The sequence below is a fragment of the Dicentrarchus labrax genome, unplaced genomic scaffold, assembly GCF_905237075.1.
Source record: "Dicentrarchus labrax unplaced genomic scaffold, dlabrax2021, whole genome shotgun sequence".
Classification (NCBI taxonomy): domain Eukaryota; kingdom Metazoa; phylum Chordata; class Actinopteri; family Moronidae; genus Dicentrarchus; species Dicentrarchus labrax.
In genome coordinates this window covers 11,601,412-11,627,922 of record NW_026136701.1, presented here as the reverse complement: position 1 = coordinate 11,627,922, position 26,511 = coordinate 11,601,412, and the positions used below count along the sequence as shown (strand labels likewise).

The window sequence follows — 26,511 nt, the reverse complement described above, 5'->3', positions numbered from 1 at the left end:
TTACATTGTTGTAACATTTATTTAGTTCTAAAAGGCTAACATGATAACCAATCTTTAGTCCCACTGTTAATGACATACAGGTTTTGTGCTTGAGTTGCATGTGTGCAGGGCTTGCTGAGCGTGTGTGTGTGTGTGCGTGTGTGTTTGCGAACCACAAAGTGGATGGCTGAGTTTTCTCGTAAAGGCCAGCACAGATGTTATTTAGGTTGTTTCCCCTCAAACCAGTTGAGGTTTTCTTTAGAAAGTCTCAAAACAAACACTCACATTAACTGCAGCCTTGTTTACATAACCACCAAAGGTACAGCTCATGAAAAAACAGCAGCCAGGCCCTTTCTGTGAACTAGATGCTGGCTCATGCTGTAAGAGCCTGTGATTCTAGTCCAACAAAAGAAACTAACTGTACCATTACTTTTTATTTGCAACTTTCTCTCTGTCTTTCATGCAGATAAAAACCCTCATGCATTCATTCACACGCTGGAGCATTTTCTAACTGCATTTGTTTATTTCTAAACCAAAACTAGTGTATAAATGATGAAAACGTAATGATATATAGGCCACTGTGAAGTCAATAAATATTTCTCAGGGATGTTTTCATATCATTTTTAAACTACAGATGTTATCTCATTTAACAGCAGTGTTGCATACACAGGTAAATGGTATACCCATTTAAATCCACTCTGATGCACGTCACTCAGTAGTGTTCTGTGAGCTGAAGGCATGACACATAGTATTATGAGTGGATGGAGTAAGGAATAAGGAATATTACACTACAAATGTATAATTACGTAGTTATCTCACCCGTCTGTGGGCCAGTATTGATTTGGAAAATCTACACCTCCTCTGTGGTTAATGTTGATTACACAATGATCCGTACTCCCTGAAGTCGAGCAGCACAGGTTAAGTGACGATGTGCAAATACTACTGGCCAATTTTTGTGTGAGCTAAATATACAAGAGTAGTCTCACATGTCACTGTTTATAACAGGGCGTTTATCCTTCACTGGATGAAACTTTGGGCATAAATTAGGAGTATACCCACTTCTCCAGGCACCACTGCCTAACACTAAACTGAATTAACACTACTGGGAGAAAAAATGGCATTGTGAATACATTATGGTATTGAGCATTGCAATATTATACATAGTTTAATATATAAAGACTTTTGTGATTAGTAGATATTGTTTGCAGGGATTTATTCGTAGCAAGGTCACCCCATAATCTGGTGTCTTTGGCCATGAAGTTAGACAGCATGGTCAACAATCCACCCCAAGAGAAACTTTATTACAATCTTATCCGTGTTTGGCATAACTGAGCATTGTGGTCTCTCTCTCTTTCACACACACACACGCACACGCACACGAACATTTTTGTAGCACAAGCACAGTTAACAGAGCAAAATTAAAGCGCAAGCAACCCGTAGGCAACATGAGACTGCCCTAAAACGTTGATGATTAAACATATTTGGACGCCCCGCTTGCCAATCAAATGATCGTCGTATCCCATTGGTCCTCCCTCCGATATTATCATTCCATCCTCTACTGGCGTTGTCTGTTGGGCTTTCCGCTATCTTCCTCCGCCAGTCGAGGTAGATCCCCGCGAATCGGCACTCCGATCGTTTTGTGTCTTCTCCACAGGGCACAAAACGGTGACATTTTGCGGTATTTAAGACAATCGCCGCGCCGGCACAAAAACCAGCTTACAACCCGCTTCGTTTTGATTACTTCGTTTTAGTGACGACTGGACACGGTTGATGTTTGAGCGTCCATGTCCTCCCGTAGGCTGTGCAGCGGACGGATACTCTGAGTGAACCGACAATGTGGAGGCTGTTAAAATGTCTACTTGGAAAATGAAATGGTTACAATTTCTCTCACAATAAGGGAAACGGGGCGACACGAGAGTTATGGTTTGTTTTAGAAACGTGTTTTTAGTTTCGTGACGAAGACAACAAAGAGTCGAGGCGGCGGAGGAGTGGTTCATATATCGCCTTTCCTCATTTTCATCAAGCCCACGGTCCGGACCACGGGGAGAGGATCCTATCCCTAACTTTGTTTTTCTCTCTACTCCTGCCGTTGATTTCTCCCTGTTGGATGCCACACAATTGAACCCAGGTAAATATGTGAATAAATATACATTCCTAGCAATAATATGCACGTCGAAAAGAAGTTGTGAGCCACGTTGTTACCGGAGTAATGATCAAGTTTTTTAGGCGCATTGGTTCAAGTTGTACCGAGTGTCCACAGCCGGGGAGAAAGCGGGGGTCTCGGATCTTCGTCCCTTCGGCCTGGGCGAGCTTGTCGTGCTTACTACTGAGTATTACTAGCTTAATGTAGGGTGGAAAAAATACTTTCTTTGTTCACTTCGGTGGGCTATAACGTTACAACACATTAGCATAATAGCAGTCAGAGTTAGGTCCCCCGGGTTTTTACCGTGTGCACCGTTAGAGCTCGTATGGAGGTTTTTTTTTCTCTAGCCGTTAACCGTGAACACAGGCGGCCGTTGTTGGGGTTGTTTTAGCTAACTATAAGTGCTGCTGGTGTGCTAACACTGCAATGTCTTCTGCATGTTATCAAGAGGTTAGAGTTTACCTAATGTGTGTAGGGTCGCTATGCTCGTGAGTATAAAACACAAATGTCGTGCAATGATAATGAAATCTTAGTTTAAAGTATAACTCCGGTGTTATTTTTACCCCCCCCTCCTCCTCCCTCCTCCACCTCTGCCAACAACAACCACTATGTTACAAGGCAAGAACCAGCTAAAGCCTCGTTTACTCCATCCTGCGTCATTTAAAATACATTTTTTAACCATTATTTAAATACATTTTGGCCTTTATTCTCATTTTTGTCGCGTTTTAGCCACTAAACTGAAACTTTGGTGGCCCGAGTCTTTGTGTTCATCAGTGTCCCATTCTCCTGCTCGACGTGAGGGCAGGCAACAGGTTTTTTTTAAGGTCCTTTTAAACATCCCGCAGGGGTTTAACCTGCAGATCAGCCCTCGAAAACACATGCTATCGATTACATTGACTGTGTCTTATTTGATGACCAGGTATGGGGGTGTTGTGTGGTTATTTCGGCCTTAAAACTTTTCTCCAAATGGTCAGGCCGAAGGTGGGGGTGCTCAAGACAAGCGTATGCAACTTCCATTTGTTAGGAGGGGCTAAAACACTTATCCCCCATTTTGACCTCAGCTCAATGAGAGACTGGAATTACTAGATTATGTAGTGTCAAAACATTTTGGCTTGTTCTTATGTAATAGCACATTAGTCGTTACTCTTTAATTGTGGGAGTATTACCAGTTTTAATTGTTTTTCCCGTTAGACTAGAACGTAATGGTTTCTTCCCTTTTTAATGCCTTTAGACTCAGATACAGTTGTTATTTTAGAGTTTACACTGTACACACACTGATTTCTTTGTGTTGTCTTTGTCACAGTATTACTTGATTATAAACAAAGTAGGGAGATTATTTCCAGGAGGAGTAACATTCGTATTATGCACAAGTAATTGTATAAACATTTACTTAATTTTAACATGATATATAATGCTTCCATAGTTTGAGTAGGTTACACAACTGAAACTAATTGACTTTGACCAGTTTCTAGTGTATTATTTTAGACTGAAAGTGAATCTTAAGTCATACCCTGAAAATGATACTGAGTTATGTGAGTGGGAGCAGTGAAATCATCTGACAAATGCACTTCAGGTCCTGAGAAATATCCGCCCCCTCCTAATTGTTTAAATTGTTTAAGATACTCAAAGGGGTTGTTCACTTGCAACAACCCTATGGACAAAATAACAGGAACCAATAGCCCAATGCAATAGATTATACAAATTGCAATATCTCATAGTGGTCAGCTTTTGTTGATTGACTGTAAAAAGTATTCATTTAATCCTATAGTCATATTTGAACTTATAGTATGATGTGTTATTTATTATTATTGTCCGTATTGCTGACAGATCTCAGCACCCAATGGTCTCTTTTGGCAAACATAGTTTTCATATGTTTTTATTTTTTGCATTGCATATAATTTTGCAGTCTTTGAAATTGATGTAACAATGAAGACAATATTTCTGGTACTCATAATAAATTAGATACCTTGTATTAACATTAATAGATGTTTAGTAAAACATCCAAAGCCAGTTTCCAGGTAAATGTACAGAGGAACAGAGGGTCTGCATTGTTCCTGAACACTGCAAAATTATTTAAAGTGACAAAGTCTCAAATATAATGACAGCATATTCCAAACTCAGGAAAACTACATTATTTTAGCAGTACAGTGGCCACAAGTAATCACTAAATGACACCAACTGAAAGACACTGTATGTGTTGTGTATATCTGCATGACATGACCACAAACTCTAAATTCAAACAACACCTTTGACTACAAACACTATTACTATTTACTGCAGTGCTTTTGTATTGCAAAGTGTCACTGCTGATTTGCCCACCACATGTAAAAATGATAGCTATTTAAATGTTTTACACACATAGGCTATATTTTCTTTGATACAGGGAGGTCATATAGTACATTGCCTATTTGAGAGTCCAGATTGTCGTGTTATTACTCTGAAAGTTTTTCAAAAGGACTGTGAGAGCAGGTTGACTTTTGAGGTAGAGGAAGCTGCCATGTCCAAAGCCTGACCAACAACCAGTGCAGTGTGGCCTGTGGCTGAGCCATGGTCACCCATGTCAGATGTGGGCTACCAGGGGAAACTCTTAGAACTGGCGGCATCTTGTAGTACTTGGTCACTACTCTGAATGAATGTGCTACTAGACTGGTAATTCTATCTTACAATGTAGGGATTAGTTATTTGGGTTTAACTGTACCATTGGTTGAAATGTTATCCAAGTCCTAGTAAGGTCAGGCTTCTCACACATTGTTTAATTGAGTTCTCACTGTCTTATTGAGCAAATTGCATGTTTTTGAGTCATCTACCTGAATTATTATCTAATAAGAATTGATAATAGATTGACATTGTGATGTTAGTCTAGACATTGTCAGGAGGGGTGTTATTGTAATATTTCCTGTTCATAATGCAAGATGTTTTTTTTACAATCTCAGTCTTACTCTTATAATTTTTGACATCCTTCCTGTTGGCCTCGACCACATTTTATTTACCAGCTTTATTGTTGAGATATGGGACAAAACAGCACCATCAGACACAACTTTACAAGGGAAGAGGCAATAACATGGGAACCCAGGCAGGTTTAAACAAGTCTCCTGCGTAACTATATTATCTCAACCACTTATTTGTAAGTGAAAAGCAAGACACTTCTACTGTTCAGTCGCCTGCTCCCTTATCTAGCTGCTTACCTGCACCTCAAACATGAATGTTCACTGGTTGTTTGGAGTGGACGGTTTGGGTAATAATTTCAATGTTATCCTTAATTTGAATTGTTGTTGCCCTACATGTGCATAGCCGTTTCTGGTGGTGCTGTGTCCCTATGTCTCAGCAGCTCCAGCCCCAATATATATTGCACATCCCTAGCTAACCATCTTACAAATGGAAAAATATACTGATATTCTTCTTACTTCTGCTTGTAGTCGCTTGCTAAGACTGAAAGGGCCAAGTGAACAGCAGCAGAGAATGGCTGCAGTGGAAACCGACAAGGAGCTCAACGACTTGCTGGATTTTAGCGCGGTAAGATCTCTCTGAAGATTGCTTGAGTATACTTACTGTAAGGGTCATTCTATGCTTATGTTACTTTCATATTTGGTCCTGAACAGTTGTCATGTGGGTTGAAATGTGAATGAATATCAGGGCATCCATGAGGTCAGTCGGTCAGGGTTTGAAGGATTGCAGTGCGATTACATCAGCCACAATTTTAAGTGTCTGTTGTTCTGTCACTTTAATTTTAGCAAAACTGGAATGTATAGATTGTTTCATGTAGCTGTTAGCTAGATAGAATAGGATGCAAGACAAGATGGTTTAAATTACAACCTTATATACCTTTTGCACAAGAGAAAAGATTACAGCACAGTAAAGTCTTAGATGGACTGTAACTGTTAATTTCTATGATTTCAGATGTTTGAGCCTCCAGTTTCAAACGGCAAGAACCGGCCGACTACTCTCGGCAGCAGTCAGTTCGGAGGTTCAGGTAAGATGAAAAACCTTTTCTTTCTTTTTAAAAAAGATTTTCCTTTTGTTCTTTGCTTCCAAACTACAATATATGCTCTATTCTTAAGGATCAGAGTTTCTTGATTAAATAAATAAATGTTAGGACAAAAAATAACATTTCACTTTCTCTCACCTAATGCTAGTGTTGAAATGTACTTATTGATGTGTAATGCAGTAAGCATGACAATACTGAGCTGTTATAGCTTCTTGTCGTCTCACTGCTCCACCCACATTCATTCATGGTGTTTTGAATGGTAATACAAAAGGAAATTGTTCCTTTTCTCCACTTTTTCTCATGAATTGTGTTTCCGATCACAGATTACTGTAAGAAACCTCAGGAAAGATTGCCAGGTTACTTTATGTTATGTAGATCAAGCGTCAACTCCTCTACACTTCCTCATCCTCGCCTTGCAGGTGTCCCTTCCCTCACCTTCTCAGCTGTTGCCATTCAATCACTTAAGGACAAAGGCAGAGGGTGGGGGTTTATGGGAACAACCCAATTAATCTCCTCTGCTTACCTTTTGACCAAGTTTATACCCTTGTCCTGCAATCTCGCACCCTACTTTTCCCTTCCACATAGCTCATTTTCACCGAGCTATTATCCATTCTCATCATCAATTTTACCTATAGTCAGTTTGAAGACATGCATGCAGCTCACCATAAACAAACAGCCCCAGAGATCCTCAAGATAAGACTTTCCTTTATTTTGTGGGAGCTTTTTTGTATTGCTGTGACACAAAAAGTGGTTGGCTTTTAAAAATGTCTGCCTGTCCGTCTCTTTTCCTACTGAAGCCGATCCTCTTGCTCCACATGAACCTTTGTATTTCATCCTCGTATCTCTAGAAGTGCAGTAGGTCTTTCGGCTGGCAATAGAAATGAAACAGGATATTGAAGCTAAGATGAAAGACAAGGCAAGTGGTGGCGGGGTGGAGTATAGGGGGCTCTATTTCTTCTATTCACTTGAGGGCCACTTACATGTTCTTTTGTCACTGCAAGGTGTGTGCTTACAAAAAAGACACGATGTTATCAATACAACGGCTGCTCATGGTATTGTCCCTCAACCTTGAAATTAAACTTCCCCAAAAATCTATCCTTTTGAGTATCAAACACTCGCCCTTGCTGGCTGGAAAAATGTAGTAGTTTGGGTTTTCATGAAGAACAGATACTGTGGTCTGCTTGAGTTCATGTTATTTGCAGTGTATTCCCATAGTGACACATTTTCACAGCAGGAAATAGTTTGTAGTTCCTTCATGCTACACACATAGAAAGAGATAATCAAATTGATGTAATAACATTAAAACAAGATAAAGAGTTATTTATATGCATATCTACATACATGTGTATATATACCCATGAAATAATTCTACAGTGCATCTTTTGAATTTTTGTCTGGGCAGCAGTAAACAGCAGTAACGACGCAGCTTTCTTTCAAGAGTCATATAAGATCACAACCAACCTGATGTCTGTGCCTTAACTAATAAGCCAGAGCCAAGAAGCAATAAGCCTAGCTAGCATCAACACTGGGAGGAGGGGGAATGGATAGCCTGGCTCTTTTTGTAAAATTCAAAAACTCCCCAACCAACATCTCTAAAGCTTACTAGTTGTAGGATTTAGGGGCATCGAGCGGAGTAGGAGACCCGCAGCGTCTGTAAATATAAAAGGCTCATTCTAAGGGAACAAAAACAGATAAGTCATATATTCAAGTGATTATACACTAATGAAAACATAACTATGAATATTATATTCCATTTCTGCCAATAGAGCCTCCTAAATGTTACACACTGGACCTTTTAACAAGTTTTATTTGTTTGTTTGATCTGTACAGAAACAATCCATTGCTAGATATTCATGTAGCACACATGGGTAAGAAAAATGCACCTCAGTGTGCAATTTATGTCACTGTCTTGTGTAAATAGTTTCCTGCTTTTCTACTTACTTAAAGCTGTGCTTTCATAAAAATAGTTTCAAAGAACCTGACATGGCCAATCTGTATTCCTGCTTTTTGTGGAGCAGCTGCCACGTGTTTTCCTTATAGAGTCAGTCCTTTTTTTCCTCCCAGTATGGTTAAGGTTTGGGATATGTGAAGGTTCAACATGTGTTGCTGTGGGGAACCTCCCTTTTAGAGCCTTCAGTGATGATAATGTCTCTGCTCTGGTCTTATGTGCCTGTTCAATTGCTGTCACTAGTCAGTTAAAGTAATTTTCAGGGCACTTTCATTTTTTGGCCTCTGGAAACCGAGAATCCTAAAATGTATTTTTAAAGTTTTGTATGGGCTGAAATGCAGAAGGGCAGAAGTTTCATATTTGCATGAAATGTTCCATTTTCAAACAGATGTATTAGTGGATCACAAAGACTGACGGATGTTAAACTCACAGGTAGAGTTGCTGTTTAAAATTTGAATTCCTGGCATATTTTGTTGTTGAAGTGTATGTAATTTCACACAGTGTCAGAACTAGGGCATTCACAGCTGTATATGTTAGTGAGTTAGAGTGCACTTGTGTTTGAGAAGTTACTGGTGACTCACAGGTTAAAACAGCCAGGATCTGTGTTATTGTACATTGTTCAGTATTTCATTAACAGTGTTCACTCTCTTGGGATTTGATCTGACATCATGCTTTGTGTCTGTGTGACTCACTTTGCCAAGGGAAGGAAGAAGGTGTGTAGACAAAACGGCACACTCAGTTATAGGTGCCTGGAGCTGTGTGCCTGTAAAAACCAAGACATGTCTGCAAGTTTGGTCAATGTATGTGCCGGAGTTTTGCTCATGAAGCCTATGACTCAGGCTGGCTGTCTGTTCCCAGTATCTCTTCCTGTGTAATTATAGACTAGCCATGCTTAAAGGGGCGTTGCATGCTGGGAGGAGAAGTGCATTGGGGTTCACCAGAGAATTTGTCTGATGTTACTCACCCATTTCTCTTTCCAGTCCTTGTAGCCTGTCTGAGTCGTGCACTACTCATGGTTTTCTTGTGGTTTTGGCACTTATTGTGGCCCTAATGGAAATCATTTGTAAAAATTACCCACGGTTCTGTACCATTTTGTCATTCAAAGTGAGATTTAAGTTCATACTGCTGTTTAAATCTCACTTATACATGATAATGACTGTTACTGCAACAGCAGTGTGATCTGCTGTATCTTCCCCGGAACTCTACATTATGAACTGTGCTGGCCTAGGGGGCAAAAACAAAAACTATAATGTGTGTGAATAAGATGAAGTTTTAATAAGGTAAAAGAAAAAGCAACACATCACAAACTGAGAAAAACAATAACTTGACCAAAATTGATAGTGAGGAAGAGGAAAGAAATGTAACCAAGTGCAGGTCTGACCAAAAACATTGTGCTCGTTTAAAACATAAAAAATGCGTGTTTCATAAATTATTTGATAATGCTTTCATTATAGGCAGGGTTATAGGGGCATAAGGGGTATGGGCTTGTGTTTTGTTATTTCAGTTTTATAAAGAACAAAGACAGAGATATTGATACATCTTGTCTGTATTATTGATGAGATTGTATGCGTGCTATGGTCCTTGTATGAGTGCATTCTTCTGTGTGATGTTCCTGTATCAGTACCAAACTAAATGGAAATTGAAAAACAGTTTGCTCATATTGGGGGGAAAAAGGGCCACATTCTGTGGTCTGTTAAGATGATGACTGTTTAAAAGTATTTACTTTTCATGCAGAGTAAGGAAACTTATTTATCCTACCACAATAAGGGATCACACCAGCAAGGCTCAAAAAAACAACTTAAAGAGACATTGTAATTCAGAGGAGAAAACCTGGCATGCCTAGTTTTTCTGGACCATATTGGTAAGATACACTAAGGGACTATACCATTTTCACATATGCCCTCATATACACTGGTCCAATATCAGCCAACTGAAAGTGTCTTCTCTCTACCAATCAATCTGAAATAAAGGCATCAAAGGTGTATTACAAGTCACCAAAGTAACATAGTTGCTACACTGAGTATGTTCAGGTGATCGAGATCTATCATATGTGTACATGTATTGTTTTATTTGTATTGTTTTAGTCTTACACAATAGATGTTTATGTAGAGGGAACTGATTATTAAAGACATTCATAAAAATACACAATGCAGTGACCAGAATAATGAAAACCCATATATAATCATACGGTTGTTTTTTTAGTGTTTAACTTCATTTAAGAGAGTTGTCAGGATTCATAGAAGCAATTCTGAAAACCAGCTCAGTTATGTTCATCGGTTTATCGTCAGATCAGTTAATTACAAAGAATATGTCTGTTGATTTACATCAATTTAAATGACTCTTTACGCCTCTTAGTTCATCTTATGTCCACTCTCCCATGTCTTAAACATTTATCCCATAATTACATTTCTTTCAGGTGTGAATATTCATGGTAATCCTCCTATTATTTCTTCCACACAATCCACTGATTCCATTAAATTGGTTTACAATTTCATACACAACACCTGTTAACCCTATAGTTATGTGCCTTGAAAAAAGACGGGTTATAGAGTTAGTTTAGTGGTATATACATCCTGCTCTTAGGTGGAATGAATGGTGACAATCTGTTTCTTTTTACTGGTGTCTTACAATTCTCAGTCCTGCTAAAGAGGGAAAAAATACCACATGTTCGTCTCGCTAATTAGCTTTGAATCTTTATTTTTTTCAGAATGTTCTGATATGCTACATGGTTCTGAATCCATGGTAATAATGTAGGTGTGTGGCAGATGCAATGTAACACTTTTGTTACAATAGCCCCAAAAATGTAATCTAATTCCACTGTAAGCTTACATTTTATCTGCTAGCACTGTTTGTTTGACACTGTAACTGGCTTATTTAAATTTAGTATGAGTAAGTAAAAAAGACCCCTTGAATATATAGTTTATTATGAAATTTTTCTGTCAGTTTCACTGTCAAAAACAAACCTACTTGTAATCCACATCTCAACAAAAGTGTAACGCAGTCACGAACACAAAACATTGAATTGGAGCCTTTTCATGCCCGGAGCTTGGGTACTGATGACTTACAGCGGAAACGAATGGTTCATGCATTTTCTTTATCGTCTGTGATTGACGTGGAGAGTGACAGTCAGTCATAGAGAGGGGACAAGACATTGTCTCCTTCATCTCTTATTCTGCTGGTGTCGTGTGTATAGATCACAGTTGTCACGGCAATCTAGCAGCTCTCAGCGCTGTGGACCCATCATTCTGTTCTACTGCTGATCCTGTCATGATTCTAGCCCGCCTCTACCCCCTCCCCTCTCCCCTCTCCGCTTTTTAATTAGACAACAAAACAAAAATATGAATATTCATAGAGCTGAGCTTCATTAATATGCACAATTATGCAAATCAGTACACAATTAAGCCTCAGCTTTCCCCCAGAGATGCTGTGTTGCAGTACGAGAGAAGATTGAGAGAAAGGGGACGGGCAGGAATTTCTGCTTCACCAATCTTTAAAATCACTCCTTTCAAATACATTCACCTCTCTGAAAGCTGCTGTGCTCTGGCCTTGGATAACGTGTGTCAACTATGTAAGATTGAGACCTTGCGTCTGTTAAGGCGAAGGTGTAGGCCAAATGTGAGAGAATGGATGGGGGATGAATGACTGTTGCCATGGAAAATGTAAAGGAGTGGAGTGGGAGAATGAAGAATGTCGAGGATGATTCTGGGAGCCTCATACTGGGTGTTAATTATTCAAACTTCCTACAGCTCATATCCACGCTATGTGACAGTGCTGTCACTATGCTGTCTCTGTGTGAGCTGTGAAGTGAAGCTCTTCAATGGAGGTTACTTTGAGCAGCATGAAAAACCTGTATCAAAGCAGGTCAACTTCATCATTCTCTGAAGTTTGACTTAGTTTTGCAAAGCATAAGCTTAAATCCCTGTTATGAGTGTGTCAGCCTTTAGTAGTTAATAGGCCTAACCCAGTTCTTTGTCTTCCAGGTATAGATGAGAGGAGTGGGTCCAGTCCCTGGGCGCAAGGACAACAAAACAGTCCATCTTTCAACCAGGGAAGGGTACGGTTTATCCTCACTTACTACATTGAATCTGGTCATATAGACGTCATGCTATTTAGCTTGAGTGAAAGACAACATAGGTTCGGGTGATCATGTCATTTACGCCCCATTCACACAATGTACGACATGAGATGACGTTTTCAACCTGCATTTGACCGCTGACACAGCACCACTCTGGTCATAGGTCAATAGTGAGTTGTCACCTGGTTCCACAGCATTAGTTTAATACACTGCCAAGACCCTGATCTATGAACAACAGCATAAACACATTCACACTGATAAAATAATGCCGGTGTCACACATTACACAATATTATGAAGATTGTATTTCTAGAGGGAGTTCTATCACAAACATAAGTAAATGCTCAAAAAGCCTTAATGGTATACATCTAGATGTGTACTAATATCAAACATCAACAATTAAAAATGGACGTAGTCTCCCTGTAGATAGTAGATAGTTTCTGAAGTGTGGTGGCACTGGCCGTCGATCCAAAAAGTTAGCAAAGACGGAACAGTTGTCATGAACAGGGAATTTAGCAATAAAGATTAAAACAGTTTTTTGTACCAGGCTGTAAACATGTTTATTTCCGTTGTAAATTTGGGCCTTTATGAGGCCTTAAGGAGATCAATTACTTCTGTAGACGGCCTCAAGTGGGCGTTCAAGGAGCTGCAGTTTTTGTTACTGCACTGTTGGCTTCGCTTTCCAACCATGTCAGTTGCTGCTTGAGCAGCTCAAATTTAATCTACTATCAATTTTAGAGGGGTTACTCCCACTCAAATGACCAGATTTTCTGATCCTAACATTGGTATTGACACGTCCCAGATATCAACAACAGCATGGGTATCACTTGGGAAGATTAAACATTATCAGTGGTGCAGACTGTGTACTTGACCGATCTACCAAGATTTAATGTTTAATTTGTACATCTTATGAAAAGGCAATTCCATCACATATTCATCGTTTGTGTGTTAATAATGAGCTTTAGTTAATTGTATGTAGTTTGTTTTTATTTCCCTAATGCATCTGCTGTCTTTCCCCATAGGCTTATGGAGAAGAAGGCCTTTACAGTGAGCAAGAGGGCATTGCCTCTGCCCCCATGTTTGGACCAGGGATTGTTGGTAAGAAGCTTTAAATTGAACTAAGCACCGACACCACAACTTTCACATCATCTTTTTTTAAAAGCCAAAGAGAATCGGGGAACTTTGGGTGATTCTAATAATAGGCTTTAATGACAGAAGAATGTACCGATTTGAAATACGGAAGTTTATATCAATGTGACTAAACCAAAACAATGAGTTGTTTGTTTGGGAGAGCAAACCGTTCACAGGTTAGAAACTAATATACCACTTTAGGGCAAATCATATTTATCCTTAGGTGGCAATGGATGAAGGGAGCAGGGTAACCAGGGAGGATGTGGAGGAGGGGTCTGTTCGTGTGTTGCAGTTTGTGTGCTCTGGCCGGGAGGGGGTTGGGGGGGATGTAAAGGGCACCCATGCACAAACAAGGCTCTCCCTCGGGACTACGGTGGCCTGTAGCTCTCTACTGTTTAACTGTCAGGGGAGGGGACAGAGGTTGGGCACAATTGCCCTGAACCATTTATAATGGGCCAATTTGTTGTTGTTTTGCTGTCCACAGCCATAAATACCACACATCATCATATACACACAGCAGATGGGAGGCACCCAAATGGAGAAAAGGGAATGGCCAGATTGTGATTTAATATAGACATAAAAGCCCAATTTTCACGATCATGACCTGATTTTATATTCCTTTCTCCTAACAGGGAAGGCTGAACGAACACCATACTCGTCTTTTGCAACACAGGTAAATCAGTCGGAAAGGAAGGGTTTTTGCTACAATATTTCCTTCTTTCTTCATGCTCTTTTGGAGAAATTCTGTCCCTCAGCCAGTTTTCTTTTCCTGTATCTTTCTGAATGAACTTCATATTTATTTCTTTTGGCCTGTGCTTTTACACTTCTGCTCTGTAGCAGGGCTTTATGTCCAGTGAGATACCCATGTCCAGTCCCAATGCCATCTCCCCATCTGGCCTGAAGTCCAACTCCCAGTTTTACTCCTCTTATGAGGGAGGCAACCATCGCAGGAGACCCTCACAGGACCCCATTGGTAAGATTGTAAAGGATTGTTTCAAGCACAGTGTTTAACGCAGTCATAGGATAAATCTCGTCACAGATATGTTAAAAAAAATAACTTTTTTGCAATTTATATTTAAGTCGATGTGTATTATCACTTCTCCTGCCGAGGTATAAAAGGTGTTAGCAATTTCACTTCTGCTTAGTTTTAAGCAGTGAAAATCACTGTGAGATCACAATGAGAAAAGTCATTGAATAACATCAGACTGAAATACCCTTTTGATAAGGCATTAATGAGTAGTCAGAAGACAGATGGATAAATCGGTTCAGAAAGTAAAGTAAAGGGGGCTGCATAAATGAATCCCCTTACTGGTTGTTGTATTCTGCAATAAGTTAAGCTATTCTTTTTTTTTTTTTTTTGCTAGTGTGTGTGTGTGTGTGTGTGTGTGTGTGTGTGTGTGTGTGTGTGTGTGTGTGTGTGTGCTAATGCAATTTCACTCTTCCTCCCCTCAGAATCACAGCCAAAAAAGATCAGGAAGGTGCCCCCTGGCCTGCCCTCCTCGGTGAGTGTGAGCATCCACAAACGTTACAGCCCTGAACTATATCCTGCAGTCAGTCCTTGGGAGCCCAAGTTTTCATGTTTTACGCCCCTTTTCACATTCCATTTGGCATCGTAAGCCTCTCCCTGGCTTGCAATAGAATAGCTGCAATACAGGACATCCAGCTCTTACAGCTGTGCATCTGCACCACCAAAGTGGGGAGAAAAAAAAAAAAAAGGAAAAGGGGGAGAAAAAGCCACTCATTCACCCAGTCACTCATTTGCAGCATGTATTTATAGTGTGTTGTATTTGTAGGCCCTTCACTTTATGGCCACATTTCTTCCCCGCTGCCAAGTATACTCGTTAGATCACTGAAGGGAATTCATACTGGGGTTTGATGGGCCTTACTCCACCTCATTTTTTCCCTCCCACTCTCACTCTCTGGGCACCCTATTTCCTCCTCTTCTCTGTTTCTTCCTCCCCCCTCCCCCCATCCTCTCTAACCCCCGCCACCTCCCTCTCTTTCCCGCCGCCTCCCCCCCTCTTTCTCTCTCTCTCTCTCCCTCCCCCATCCCTCTATCCCAGCTGCCAGTTGAGTTGGCTGCCATCCAGGATTCGGCAGATGGTTCAGTAATTAGGAGTGCATCTCTCCCGTTCCCTCTTCTACTCTCCCCTCCTTTTCCTCTCCTTTTTTCTCTCTGTTTAATCAAATTACAGAAGAAAACTTCAGTCCATTTGGATTTGAGTTTTGCAGACACAGTTTGATACTTGCTTTTCGTCTAGAATAGTCTTGATTGAGAATGATATGGTGGTTCAGAACATTGGTTCCTTTATACTCATTATACTATGCAACTAAATCCAACTGCATCTCCCATTGTGTGGCCACATCGCAATGTGGTAAAAGAGTGTGAATTATGTATCTGTAAACCATTTTCAGTGTGTTTCTGTTTAACAGGATAATATGCAAAAGCCCTACAGAGATGGGAGACAGAACCCAATAAAATTACTGACACTGCACATTCAATACATAAAGCTCAGTGTTTCAGTCTGCAGAAATGTTGCAACAGCCTGTTTATTGAATTAAGTAATAAAACCAGATTGTAAAAATAGATTCTAGCCTAGGAAAGAACACATACTTTTAAGGGTTGTGTTTAACAAGGTATTTAATGCATATATCTTTTTTTGTTTGTTTTAACTTTAGTCAGGGTCCTAATATTATTTTTATAGGAAAATTAATTTGCACAAGCGAGCTTTCTTATTAAGTATCTCAAAAGAATGTCATATATGTACTAAGTATCATTCATGCAACATGTTACATACACCTTATAGTTGGTTTACAGTAATATAGTGATTTGTGAATAAGTTTACAAGCACTGAGATTAAGAGTTTCACTCTGTCTTTCTGTATGTCCACTGTAGGTTTATGCACCAGCCTCAGGAGAGGACTTCAACAGGGATAATGCCGGCTATCCGGCCTCCAAGGCAGGAAACGTCTACCCACCACCATTCTACATGCAAGGTCAGTTGAAACAAGAATTTTCCTCAAACTCCCCAAGTTCATTATGTTGGGTTAAAAAATCCAGTCTGAGACACTTGTTGTTATTGAAACAGGTAAACGTATCACACACCTACATAGATAATAATGACTTTCTTTTATAGCCAGTATGGTTGCAAAATTAGCTCCCCTATATTATCTTTATAGAAGTCTGGATAAACCTAGGTGCTGTAGTTGTATGTCAGTGAACACCCCGTGTTGCCTGCTTACTGAATAGTGCATCACAGTTGAATGAAGTCATCACAGTAATTTGACATGTCTCATATGTGGCCTTCATTGTCTTCTCATCTCCCGTGGCTGGTTTTCCCTCGCCCTTCTTGCTCCCCCCTCCTTCGCTGGATGCCCCCTGACAGAAGGCCTCCACCCGCCCTCCGATCCATGGGGCTCTGCTAGGTCGATGGTTCAGCCTGGTTATTCTGCCATGCTGGGCAACTCCCCCCATCTGAGCCAGCATGGTCCCTTCACTGCCATCAACCCCCAAGACAGACTGGTGAGTTCTGCCATCACACTTTAGACTTGTTTTTCTATTAAGGCATAATGAGGTCTTTGACACTTTCTGACTAATGCATCATTGAGAGCTTCTGTCTGGTTGTGCATTTAAATCTTTGCGTGTCTCTGCTTTCAAGAAACGGCAGCCACTGCCCCTCTCTCCCCAAAACTACCCCCTGCATGGCAGTGAGGTGAATGGGGCTCATCCCGCTGGTTTCCACTCTGGCTCCAGCAGCTTCGGAGTCCCCAGCCACACACCCCCTATCAGTGGCACTGACACCATCATGGGTAAACCTTTTAACTTGTGCGCTCTTCTTTGTGAAAAGTACTTCTTGTGTTATATGCATAGGATCTAATTGAAATGCTTTTTTTCTTCCCCAAAAGCCAACCGTGCAGCAGCACCTGGAAGTTCGGGTGATGAAATTGGAAAAGCCCTGGCATCTGTAAGTAGTAATAAATGGCCTTAAATATTATATATTATCATCTTTCTATAGCATAATACATGTCATTAAATTGCATTTCATTTAATTAAAAACAAAAACTTTTGTGTCCAGATTTATCCTTCAGACCCGAACAGTAACACCTTTCCTCCGTCCCCATCTACTCCCTCTGGCTCTCCTCAGGCTGTATCAGGTGAGGGAATAACTCTAGTCATTTTTTCCTGAGGCTTCAAGGTCAGCTGGTGGTTTTGTAGTGTTGTTTGTTCAACACAGCGTCTTTCCTGTTGTGTAAGGGGATGATAAAATCTGACTAAGCCTGAATTGTTCTTAGTGACAGTGTAGCTCCATCTATTGGGTTAAAAGTGGAAGTAAAACATTATGTTAAAACTCTTTACTTTGTGTATTGAAGGATCTTAAATTTCTTATGTGCAAACTCCATCACAATATGAATCAATACTGTCAGTAAAACATAACATATGTTCATCAATTTAAGTTGGGAAGGATAACAAGTGATCATCTTAGCTGTCAAGTCACATGACAATCAGACTTATAAAATATTTAAATTGACGAAAAGGTAGGGAATAAGTACAAAATGTCTCCACAGCATTATATTAAATAAGAGCATGGCTGAGCCTTTAGTTTAGGGTCACCCTTAATAAATCAGATTGTTTTACAACATTTAAATATCCAAGATAGTGGTGTTTTTTGACCTGTGTCACTGAGCTTTTTCTTGTGCTGGCACCGAACAAACATAGAACGGAGATAAGTTTGGCATGCAAGACTATCTTGACATTTAGGTCATCTGATTTAGCCGTAAGGTAGTTGAATTTTGGACAGATTTTAGTAAATAGGTGGGACATTTCTTTCAGACGGTACTTGTGTTCATATTATGTCCGCATTCTTATTGAGGTTTCTTTAATTTAACTCAAAGTAACCCTTCCACAGCTTAACCTTCACTTGATCTCTCAGACACACACACACACACCATCCAAATATAACTCATGAGAGAGGAAGGGAAAATACAGTAAAAATAAAGAGGGTGGGGTTCACTTCCCCATTTGTCTCTCCATGAGTGAGCTCATCACACACTTCATACATCAAATACTGGCGCTGGCACAAGGTGAGAGAAAAAAATAATGAACCCAATTAAAATTTTAATAAGAAAATACCTCACTCAACCTCAATTGTAGTGTTGATTCATACCTTGGCCAAAGTATTCATGAAAAGAACATTGTGAAAATGACATATAATTTTGTAACTTCTGTATCTTCAATACACGTTTCATATCCCCAATCACGTTAGTTTCACATCTTAAAAACATACTGTAAAAAGCACAATGTCTTTCACTCCAGTGTTTCATGTTATGTGCCCATAACCTATAGAAATAATAAAAACTTCCAACGTGTTAATGTAGAGATGTTTCTTCTGAATTTGGTTGGCTTAAAACAGCAAAATGTGTTCATCATATATAGCATTTGACCAAAATGACTCATAAATATATGACCGTAAAGGAGGCCCAAGCTCAAGCCCCAGTTGCATCAGTCATCTACTCAGTAGTGTTGGTGAGTAAGACATGAAAAGCTCATTTCCAGGAGTGCTTCTCATTCACTAATCCAGCACTCACATCTCCCTGTGAACAAGGGGGAATGGATATATCCAATTGGAGGTAAATGGACTATTGTTATATATCCACTACTGTCTGTGGGATGTTCCCTCTGTGTTAATGTGTTAGTATCAGATACGTCTAGAACCCCAATAGATACAGTAAACATTGCCAAATGTGCTCTGTATAATTTTATAAGGAGTTCGGTCTAGACCAGCTCTATTTGAAAAGTGTCCTGAGATAACTTCTGTTTTGAATTGGAGCTATACAAATAAAATTGGATTGAGTTGATTTGATTTTTATTTTTAAAATTTCTTTAGGCTCTGCATCCCAGTGGACTCGGTCCTCTGGCCAGGCTACACCTTCGCCCAACTTTGAGGGTGGAATTCAGTCCATGGTGAGTCAACATACCTTTTTTTTTTTTTTTTATTCTTTTTCACGTGACAGACGTATCAAAAGCTTGGTAAAGTAGATTACAGGGGTAAAAACAGAATGCTACATTCATCATCACCTTGTGCCGTCTCATCGTTCTTCATTCTCCCTAGTCGAGTAAAATGGAGGACCATTTAGACGAAGCCATCAATGTTCTTCAGCGTCACGCCAGCGGACAAGGAGGACCAGGCCTGGCTGAAATGCACAGTCTGCTCTCATCTGGCTTAGGTTTACCTCCAGCCTTCACCAGTGCCGCACTCGGACTGGCCAGTCGCCTGCCAGGACTGGTGAGATTAGTGAAAATCTATCTACAAATGACTGAATGAAGTTTTACTTTTAACATCAAAGTAAACAGTGAGAGTGTTATACAACAAGCTTTTTACATGATAACTGAAACACTGATCATGTTTAAATTGTTGTCCTGAAGATGTCCAGTCACCATGAGGACTCTGGTCTGCCCTCTAGTGGAGGACATCTGCATGGTCACCACGGCCCTGCATCTGCCCAGCCAGGCTCTCAGCCTGAAGGTTTTACTGGTAAGGCTTTCAAGTCCTTTGCACTCCTCTATTTATTTTTCATGTCAGAAAAGATGGTAATACTTTGCCATTATGGACTGTTAAGTTATACTTTTGGGTTCTGTACGTGTATTCAGTATCTTTGTTTCTAAATTTTCTGTGCAGGTTTGCCCGGTAGCCTAAATCGTTCCAGTGGTACTGACGTCAAACGCGAGGACAAGGAGGACGATGAGAACTGCTCAATTACCGACAGGTCAGAGGACGAGAAAAAAGACACGAAGGGCCGCCTCCGAACAAGGTGTCTTTTTTTTCTTTTCTTTTTTTTTCACACGACCTTTATATTAATCTATGAAAGCATAGACATTTCATGGCATATATTCCTGCAGTGGCTTGAGTATAATATATGTCAGGAAGTAGTCTTACAACCTTTATGGTTATGATCCTTTATAGTCATTTTTCAACATAAGTCTATTAAGATCTAAACAGTATACTTAAGTTTGGAAAGACTTCAGTTGTGCCCCAGTTTTTTTTTTTTTTGTATGGTAAGAGAGAGACTGACCAGTTTGTAATACATTCCTGTAATATCTCCCACCCCATCACCACATTAAGGTGAGCAAGACTTAATTCAATCATTTTAGCCACAGCATTTTTATTTATATTCCTACATCTGCTGCTACTGCACTGGTACAACACCTCACTACTTGGAGCTGTCATTTACCCTAAAATTGGAAATGGAGGCTTAAAGAGGAAACTACATAACCAAAATACTTTACTGCATTAAAAATTCCAAAAATCTGAAACTACATATAAGAACAATTATCGCTTAATAAAAAGACCAACTCCTTTTCTAAATCTGACATTTATGAACATCAAATATAAAGGTTTGTGAACAAAAAATGGAAATAAAAGTACAGACGAAAGACAATTTAGTAGTGAATGATTGGAAGACAATCTGGTTTACAGATTTGGAAATTTAAACAAGATCAACACTTCATGAAAAAGGATTTTGAAGTAATAAAATCACAGTTGTAAACACTGCTATGGTTGTCGATCACATTATCTTATCTTCCATTATTCGTCGTACTATTTAGTTACAAACAGACAAATTACTAGGGCTAAAGCCTAATGTGATCCACCTTTGTAGCAGTGTTTCTAATTGTAATTGACTTACTCTAGAATTTTATCAAAACCTTCCCTGTGGTGTTTACATTAGTAGGAAAATTGATTGCACAACAAAATTGGCACGTAATTTTCAGTGAACTGTACCCATACTGTTGTTTCCTTCCCTCCTCACCTGTCATTGGCTCTCCACTAGTCTGGATGATGAGGAAGATGATGAAGATCTGCCTGTGGAGGTTAAGGCTGAGCGGGAGAAAGTGCGGAGGTTGGCTAACAACACCCGCGAGCGGCTACGTGTGCGGGACATCAACGAGGCTTTTAAGGAGCTGGGCCGCATGTGTCAGCTCCATCTGAGCAATGAGAAACAGCAGACCAAATTGATCGTACTGCAACAGGCCGTTAACGTTATACTCAACCTGGAGCAGCAAGTTCGAGGTCAGTGGGTGTCCAGGGAGGAAGGAAGAGGAGGGGAAGGGCCTCTTTACAAAATAAAACTCCCACATGGCTTCACATCCTGGCTCCTGGCATGTCCTGCTATACATTTAAAATATTTTTTAAATCACTCGTGGTAGTTTAATCACTTATGGTGGTGAAGAAGTTATGCCTGCTTAATTCTAGTCAGTTAAAGTATTGAACTTGTAGTGGTCCAAAAAATGATAAACAAGGTACAGACATGGGATAAGGAAATGAAGCTGTGTGACTGTTTTTATGACATGCCCATTCTCCAGTTCATCTTCTAAGGTTTCGTCCTCTTGTAACACATACAGGACTGCTGTTTGTTCTGATGCAGTATGTGTTGCATTGTCTTACAGTTGGCTGTCTGTGAAAATGCTTACATGTCTCTCCGCCTCACTCTTTGACTGGATTAACACGTCTTTTGTGTTCTTGCTTTTTTTCCACTGTTGCCTCATTATGCTTTTTATTAAACTATGAAGTCATTTTAATTTCAAATCAGTTATTTCCGCATTATGATGTCTTCTGCTCATAGCATACTTGTCTGTTCACTGGCACCCCAGGATAGCATGAAAGCAGGGCTGTCTGTTGTCACGCGTATTAACCAGTCTTCAGCTTTGTTGCAGTGTGTCTGTGCTGCATGCTGTAGCCTTTTCAAGCATTAACCCTTTAATTTTGCCCACCCCCTTTTCCGAGACAAACCTTTCCATTTCTCCATCACCCTCCCCCCGTCCTCTGTCATTTTCTTTTTACAGATGGCAACAGTGACCTCTTCCTCACATTCAGACAAATACATCTCCTTCTGCTGATGTATTTAACACAAAGCCCTCAGTCTCTCCTCTTGGCTTTTTCTCTGTGGCTCTTTCTATGTCGGCAGAGGGTGCTGCTTCCTCTCTCTCCCTTTCTCTCTTCCTCCTCATTCCTTTTCTCATTCTGCTGGACAGTCACCATATCCCCTACAACTTCCATCCTGGACCCCAATGACCAAAAAAAAAGAAATATATACATACATATATGTATTTGTTGGTTGGTTGACTTAAAGATTTTATTAGACCTTGTCACTAAGGTCGAATGTTGCATCTTGACCTCCAATATATTTGTTCTTGGCTTGAAATAATTTAGTGTCGCGCTTGCTCACTACCTGATTGAGTATTTGTCTATTCATTTTTAAAAAATATGTATTATTTATCATTTAATATAACACATAAGACACTAGATCTAAGAAAAAAAAACAACCACTGCTCCGCTCACTCTCCTGCAATACAGCCCTGCTCCACTGGGATCTTCTTCAGCAATTCCACTGGTCTTGTCTTGGGCTGAGAGCTTGAAGTTAGCATCATAGATAGACATACTTAAAAGATAAAATGTTTCACAGAAACAGAATGGTAATAGTAAGTTAAACAAAACATTATGGGTTTAAACCAGTACAACTGCAGCTTTAGTGAGGACATCTAGCCTAGGTTCAGCGAGGGTTGTGATTTGGGTTTGTTAACCAGCCCCTCCAACCCCCCCTTCTCCTCCTGGCTGCAGCGTTGTCTCGGTGACTGATGAGAACCTGACTGCCGAGGAGAAGGAGCAGAGGGAGAAGGAGCGCCGGCACGCTAACAACGCTAGGGAGAGGGTGCGTGTGCGCGACATTAACGAAGCCTTCAGAGAGCTGGGCAGGATGTGTCAGGTCCACCTTCAGAGCGACAAGGCCCAGACCAAGCTTATCATCCTGCAACAGGCTGTCCAAGTCATACTGGGCCTGGAGAAGCAGGTGCGAGGTAGGTCAGCCAATACAGGAAGGTCTGATCTACGTAGACAACCAACCATCTCTTATCATAGCTGGACAAAAGGTGCCAGTCATTCACTTATAGGAAAATCTCTTCCTTAATTTTGTTCTGACTTGCATCCACTTTGGCTTTCTCTTTGCTATTTGCCTGTATCACTTTGAAAAAGGAATTGTAAAGCAATGGAGAAGAAAGGGAGAATATCTGAGGAAGTATATCCCTGCTTTTCTGCCAAACACCTGCAGTTCTCATCCTACTTTTCATTTTCCTGCTTTCCTTGCTTTTCTTCCTGTCTATTATTGACCTTTTGTATGTTCAAAACTCTGCTTTAATTTCTTAAAAGATTTCTGAGGTCGGAGCATAATGAGCTAATCTTAAGAATTTCCTCACATACCGTTTTTAAATTATGTATGTGTCCTTTTTTTCAAAGAGCGTAATTTGAACCCAAAGGCTGCCTGCCTCAAGAGGAGAGAGGAGGAAAAAGTTTCAGGCGTGGACCCCCAGATGCAGCTTGGTGGGGGTCACCCTGGTCTAGGAGGAGATGGACATATGTAATTCTAAGGTCAGTCTAAGGAGTCTGTACAGTGGGGTTTCTGGTGTCTGCAATATAATATAAAGAAGATCTATTTAAAGATTGTTTTGCAGAAAGATAATTATTCACTTTTCTCCTTTCTCTTTCAGTTCCTGTTGATTGTACAGCCCTTAGAACACGTGGCCTTAATCTATCATTGTCATGCATCTCAGTGTGTGTTAATCAACTTTTGAAAAGCACACACGCACACACACCTCATAACTGACAAGGCAGGTGGCCACATTCCTGACGATGAATACAAAAGTAACAAGCACACTCTTACAGAAAGAGGAAACATTTATTAATCTTTACACATCAATACTTTGAACCCAGGACGCTGGTTTGGAGACTGTGGAAATTGGACATAAGGACGTTCTTATGATCGTGTTTTTGTAAGACATTTTGAAAAATTGCTTTACACGTTGGGAGCAAAACTTGTTTGGATCAAATAAAACTTTTCGGATCAATTTGCTCGTGTGAGCAGAGGTAGGATTTGTATTGTTGGATAATTATTGGCATTCCCATCTGAAAAAGAGGTCTTACATTCTTCACAAGCAAAGAGGGACACCCAGGTTTATATCTTGTGATTGAACAAAACCTGTTTAAGCATGTTCCTGAAAGAGGCCTAATGCATAGTGTTTGATTGAGATAAAAATAGCCATCTTCATTATCCTCTCATGTGATGACTGAATTACAGACATAGGTTTGGAGACATCCAGCCCCTGACTGGCCAATCGGAGAGCCCGCTTCTCTTTTTGATATGCTGGTAACTGGCTGTATTTTTTGGAATTTCTTGCTTTGGCTGTAAAGGTGCCACAATCGCTGACTCACACACGTGGTGGGTTATTTTTTGTTTATTTTTAACTGTGGATCCCTGAGTCTTATCCCTCTAAGTCCTGTACGTCTGTTTTTGTCACGGCCATGCAAGTGGAATAGAAAGACCGCTGGGGAGAGACCCACCACCGGCAAACGTGAGCAAAGACTCGTTACAAATCCAGGATCCACACTGATGTTGAATCAAATCCCAACCTTCCCTCTGTGAGGCTGCCCGTTGGACTCGAGCATACAGATGTCATCCTCGCTGCTCGCGTCCTTCGCCATCATGAAGTCACTCGCTCTCAGCCTCGGACTCAGCCACTTGGTCAGTTGGGACCTCCTGACTGAAATACAGCCAGTGTAACATCAGCCTGCCCCCGTCAAATCGTACCCGTTCCACTGTTACAGCACGGTGAACTTACTGGTGAATGCAAGTCTCAGAGCAATTTGTATTGTGGTAAAAGACATTTTGCAAGAAGACAGATATAATTGAGTATTGAAAGGGATCATGAGTGTTACTGCTACCTTGTGGAGAATTTACTCAATCGCCATTGACTGACTTGTTGTGGTTGTTGCTCTGTGTTGAGCGTTTGGTGTTTTTGTTTTTTTTCCCTTTTGAACAATTTGCAAAGCCTGTTGTAAGGATCTTCCTTTTTGTAGAATTGATTTATCATTGTTTTTCTTTTTTACTTTGTAAGATAGTTGTATGAGTTTTGTTTTTTCTAATTTGGAATGCTCTTTCTTTTTTTGTTTACATTGTTTAAATGTAAGACGACTCTCAATTTAGATTCCAGGAACAAAGTGAGGTGTTTTCTTTTGTGCCAGGTGCTTAGAAATGTTAGAAATGACAAAATTATCTGGCTGTAACATCACATGTTGTGATATTGCTCTTTTGTTGTTTTTAAAATGCCTGTTTCAACACAAACCTGTCAGGCCAGTTGTAATTGGATTGTTCTGGTGTTTGCGACAGTTTTTTTTTTCTTAAAATGAAACACAATGTTTTTCTTTGGCACACCCCCCCTTCCCTGCCCCTGATGTCCAGCTCTCTGATGAGTTTGTTGATTAATTTGAGGAAAGGGGCAGCGGGGGCGGTCTGCACAATCTGCAACATAGTTTTCTGTTTCATTACGATATGAAGCATAAAATGAATCAAAAAGGGTGGCCTTAGTCATTTTCCTGACTTTGGGAGTTTTGATAATGGTTACTCACCAGTGCCTGAATACTTCTCTGCTACATGGTGGATGATGTTGCATTTGAGGATTTTTAGGTTGTACCTTTTTTATAATACAGATGTATAAAAACATATATACTTCAGTAACATCTGACAACATCTAAATGAAGAGTTACTCATTGACGCAGACTGCTTCAGTGTTCATGTGTCATTAAATGTAAGATGACTAATAACCTGGCCTACAACTTTGACATTGAAAACTGTACTTAAAATTTCTCATATTTTATGAACTGATTTTCTTAAATATAATTTTGTCCTTGACTGGCATGTGCATTGATATGTATGTACAGCTGTATGATCTGTCCTCATCAGCATTACCATTGTAAGCTGGTACTGATATGTAACAGTATTTGGTTTACCTGTAATTTTGTCACAAATCTTGCCCTATGGACTAGCCCCAAACATTATTTTCTTTGTCAGTTACTCTAGCCTTTCTGCAGAAGAACGTGGTGTTGTTGTGACATGAAAAGTTGCTGCTGAAGACTTATTTTCTAACATGAAAGATATGTCTGCAGTATCCAAGTATGAAAACATGCACCTGATGTTCTTTGTTAACAAACCCTTTCTGTCCTCCACAACAGATGAACCTGCTACAGATCTCTCTGTCTTCACTCATGTTTGGGGACAACATCTATGTAGGCTATGTCCTCAAAGTGCCTCCTGTTTCCTATTTTTTATATATAAAGTAGATATCGAGAACTGTTGTGTATATAACAGTAATGTAGCAATAAATGTGCCATTTTTAATAACAAATCCGACCTTTACCCTATGTCTTTTT

At 40.1% G+C, this 26,511-nt stretch overlaps 1 protein-coding gene across 6 annotated transcripts; it reads left to right on the top strand.

Moving 5' to 3' along the window:
* The first annotated feature begins 1,558 nt into the window (after positions 1-1,558).
* Positions 1,559-26,486, top strand: tcf3a (transcription factor 3a). 6 transcript variants are annotated; one of them, XM_051407053.1, is made up of 20 exons: positions 1,559-2,107; positions 5,539-5,635; positions 6,020-6,092; positions 12,036-12,109; positions 13,152-13,227; positions 13,893-13,933; positions 14,098-14,233; positions 14,713-14,762; positions 16,157-16,256; positions 16,646-16,782; positions 16,919-17,069; positions 17,166-17,224; positions 17,336-17,414; positions 19,145-19,221; positions 19,370-19,543; positions 19,684-19,792; positions 19,937-20,024; positions 22,874-23,109; positions 23,546-23,677; positions 23,797-26,486. In XM_051407053.1, the coding sequence occupies exons 2-19, from the start codon at positions 5,582-5,584 to the stop codon at positions 23,668-23,670; spliced, it is 1,839 nt and encodes a 612-aa protein (XP_051263013.1). In that variant the 5' UTR covers positions 1,559-2,107; positions 5,539-5,581; the 3' UTR covers positions 23,671-23,677; positions 23,797-26,486. The 6 variants fall into 6 exon arrangements, with proteins under 6 accessions (XP_051263013.1, XP_051262988.1, XP_051263021.1 ...); XM_051407028.1 differs by having other exon boundaries at positions 19,937-20,069; XM_051407037.1 differs by lacking the exon at positions 22,874-23,109 and adding an exon at positions 21,087-21,325 and having other exon boundaries at positions 1,560-2,107; positions 14,101-14,233; positions 19,937-20,069.
* The last annotated feature ends 25 nt before the right edge of the window (positions 26,487-26,511 follow it).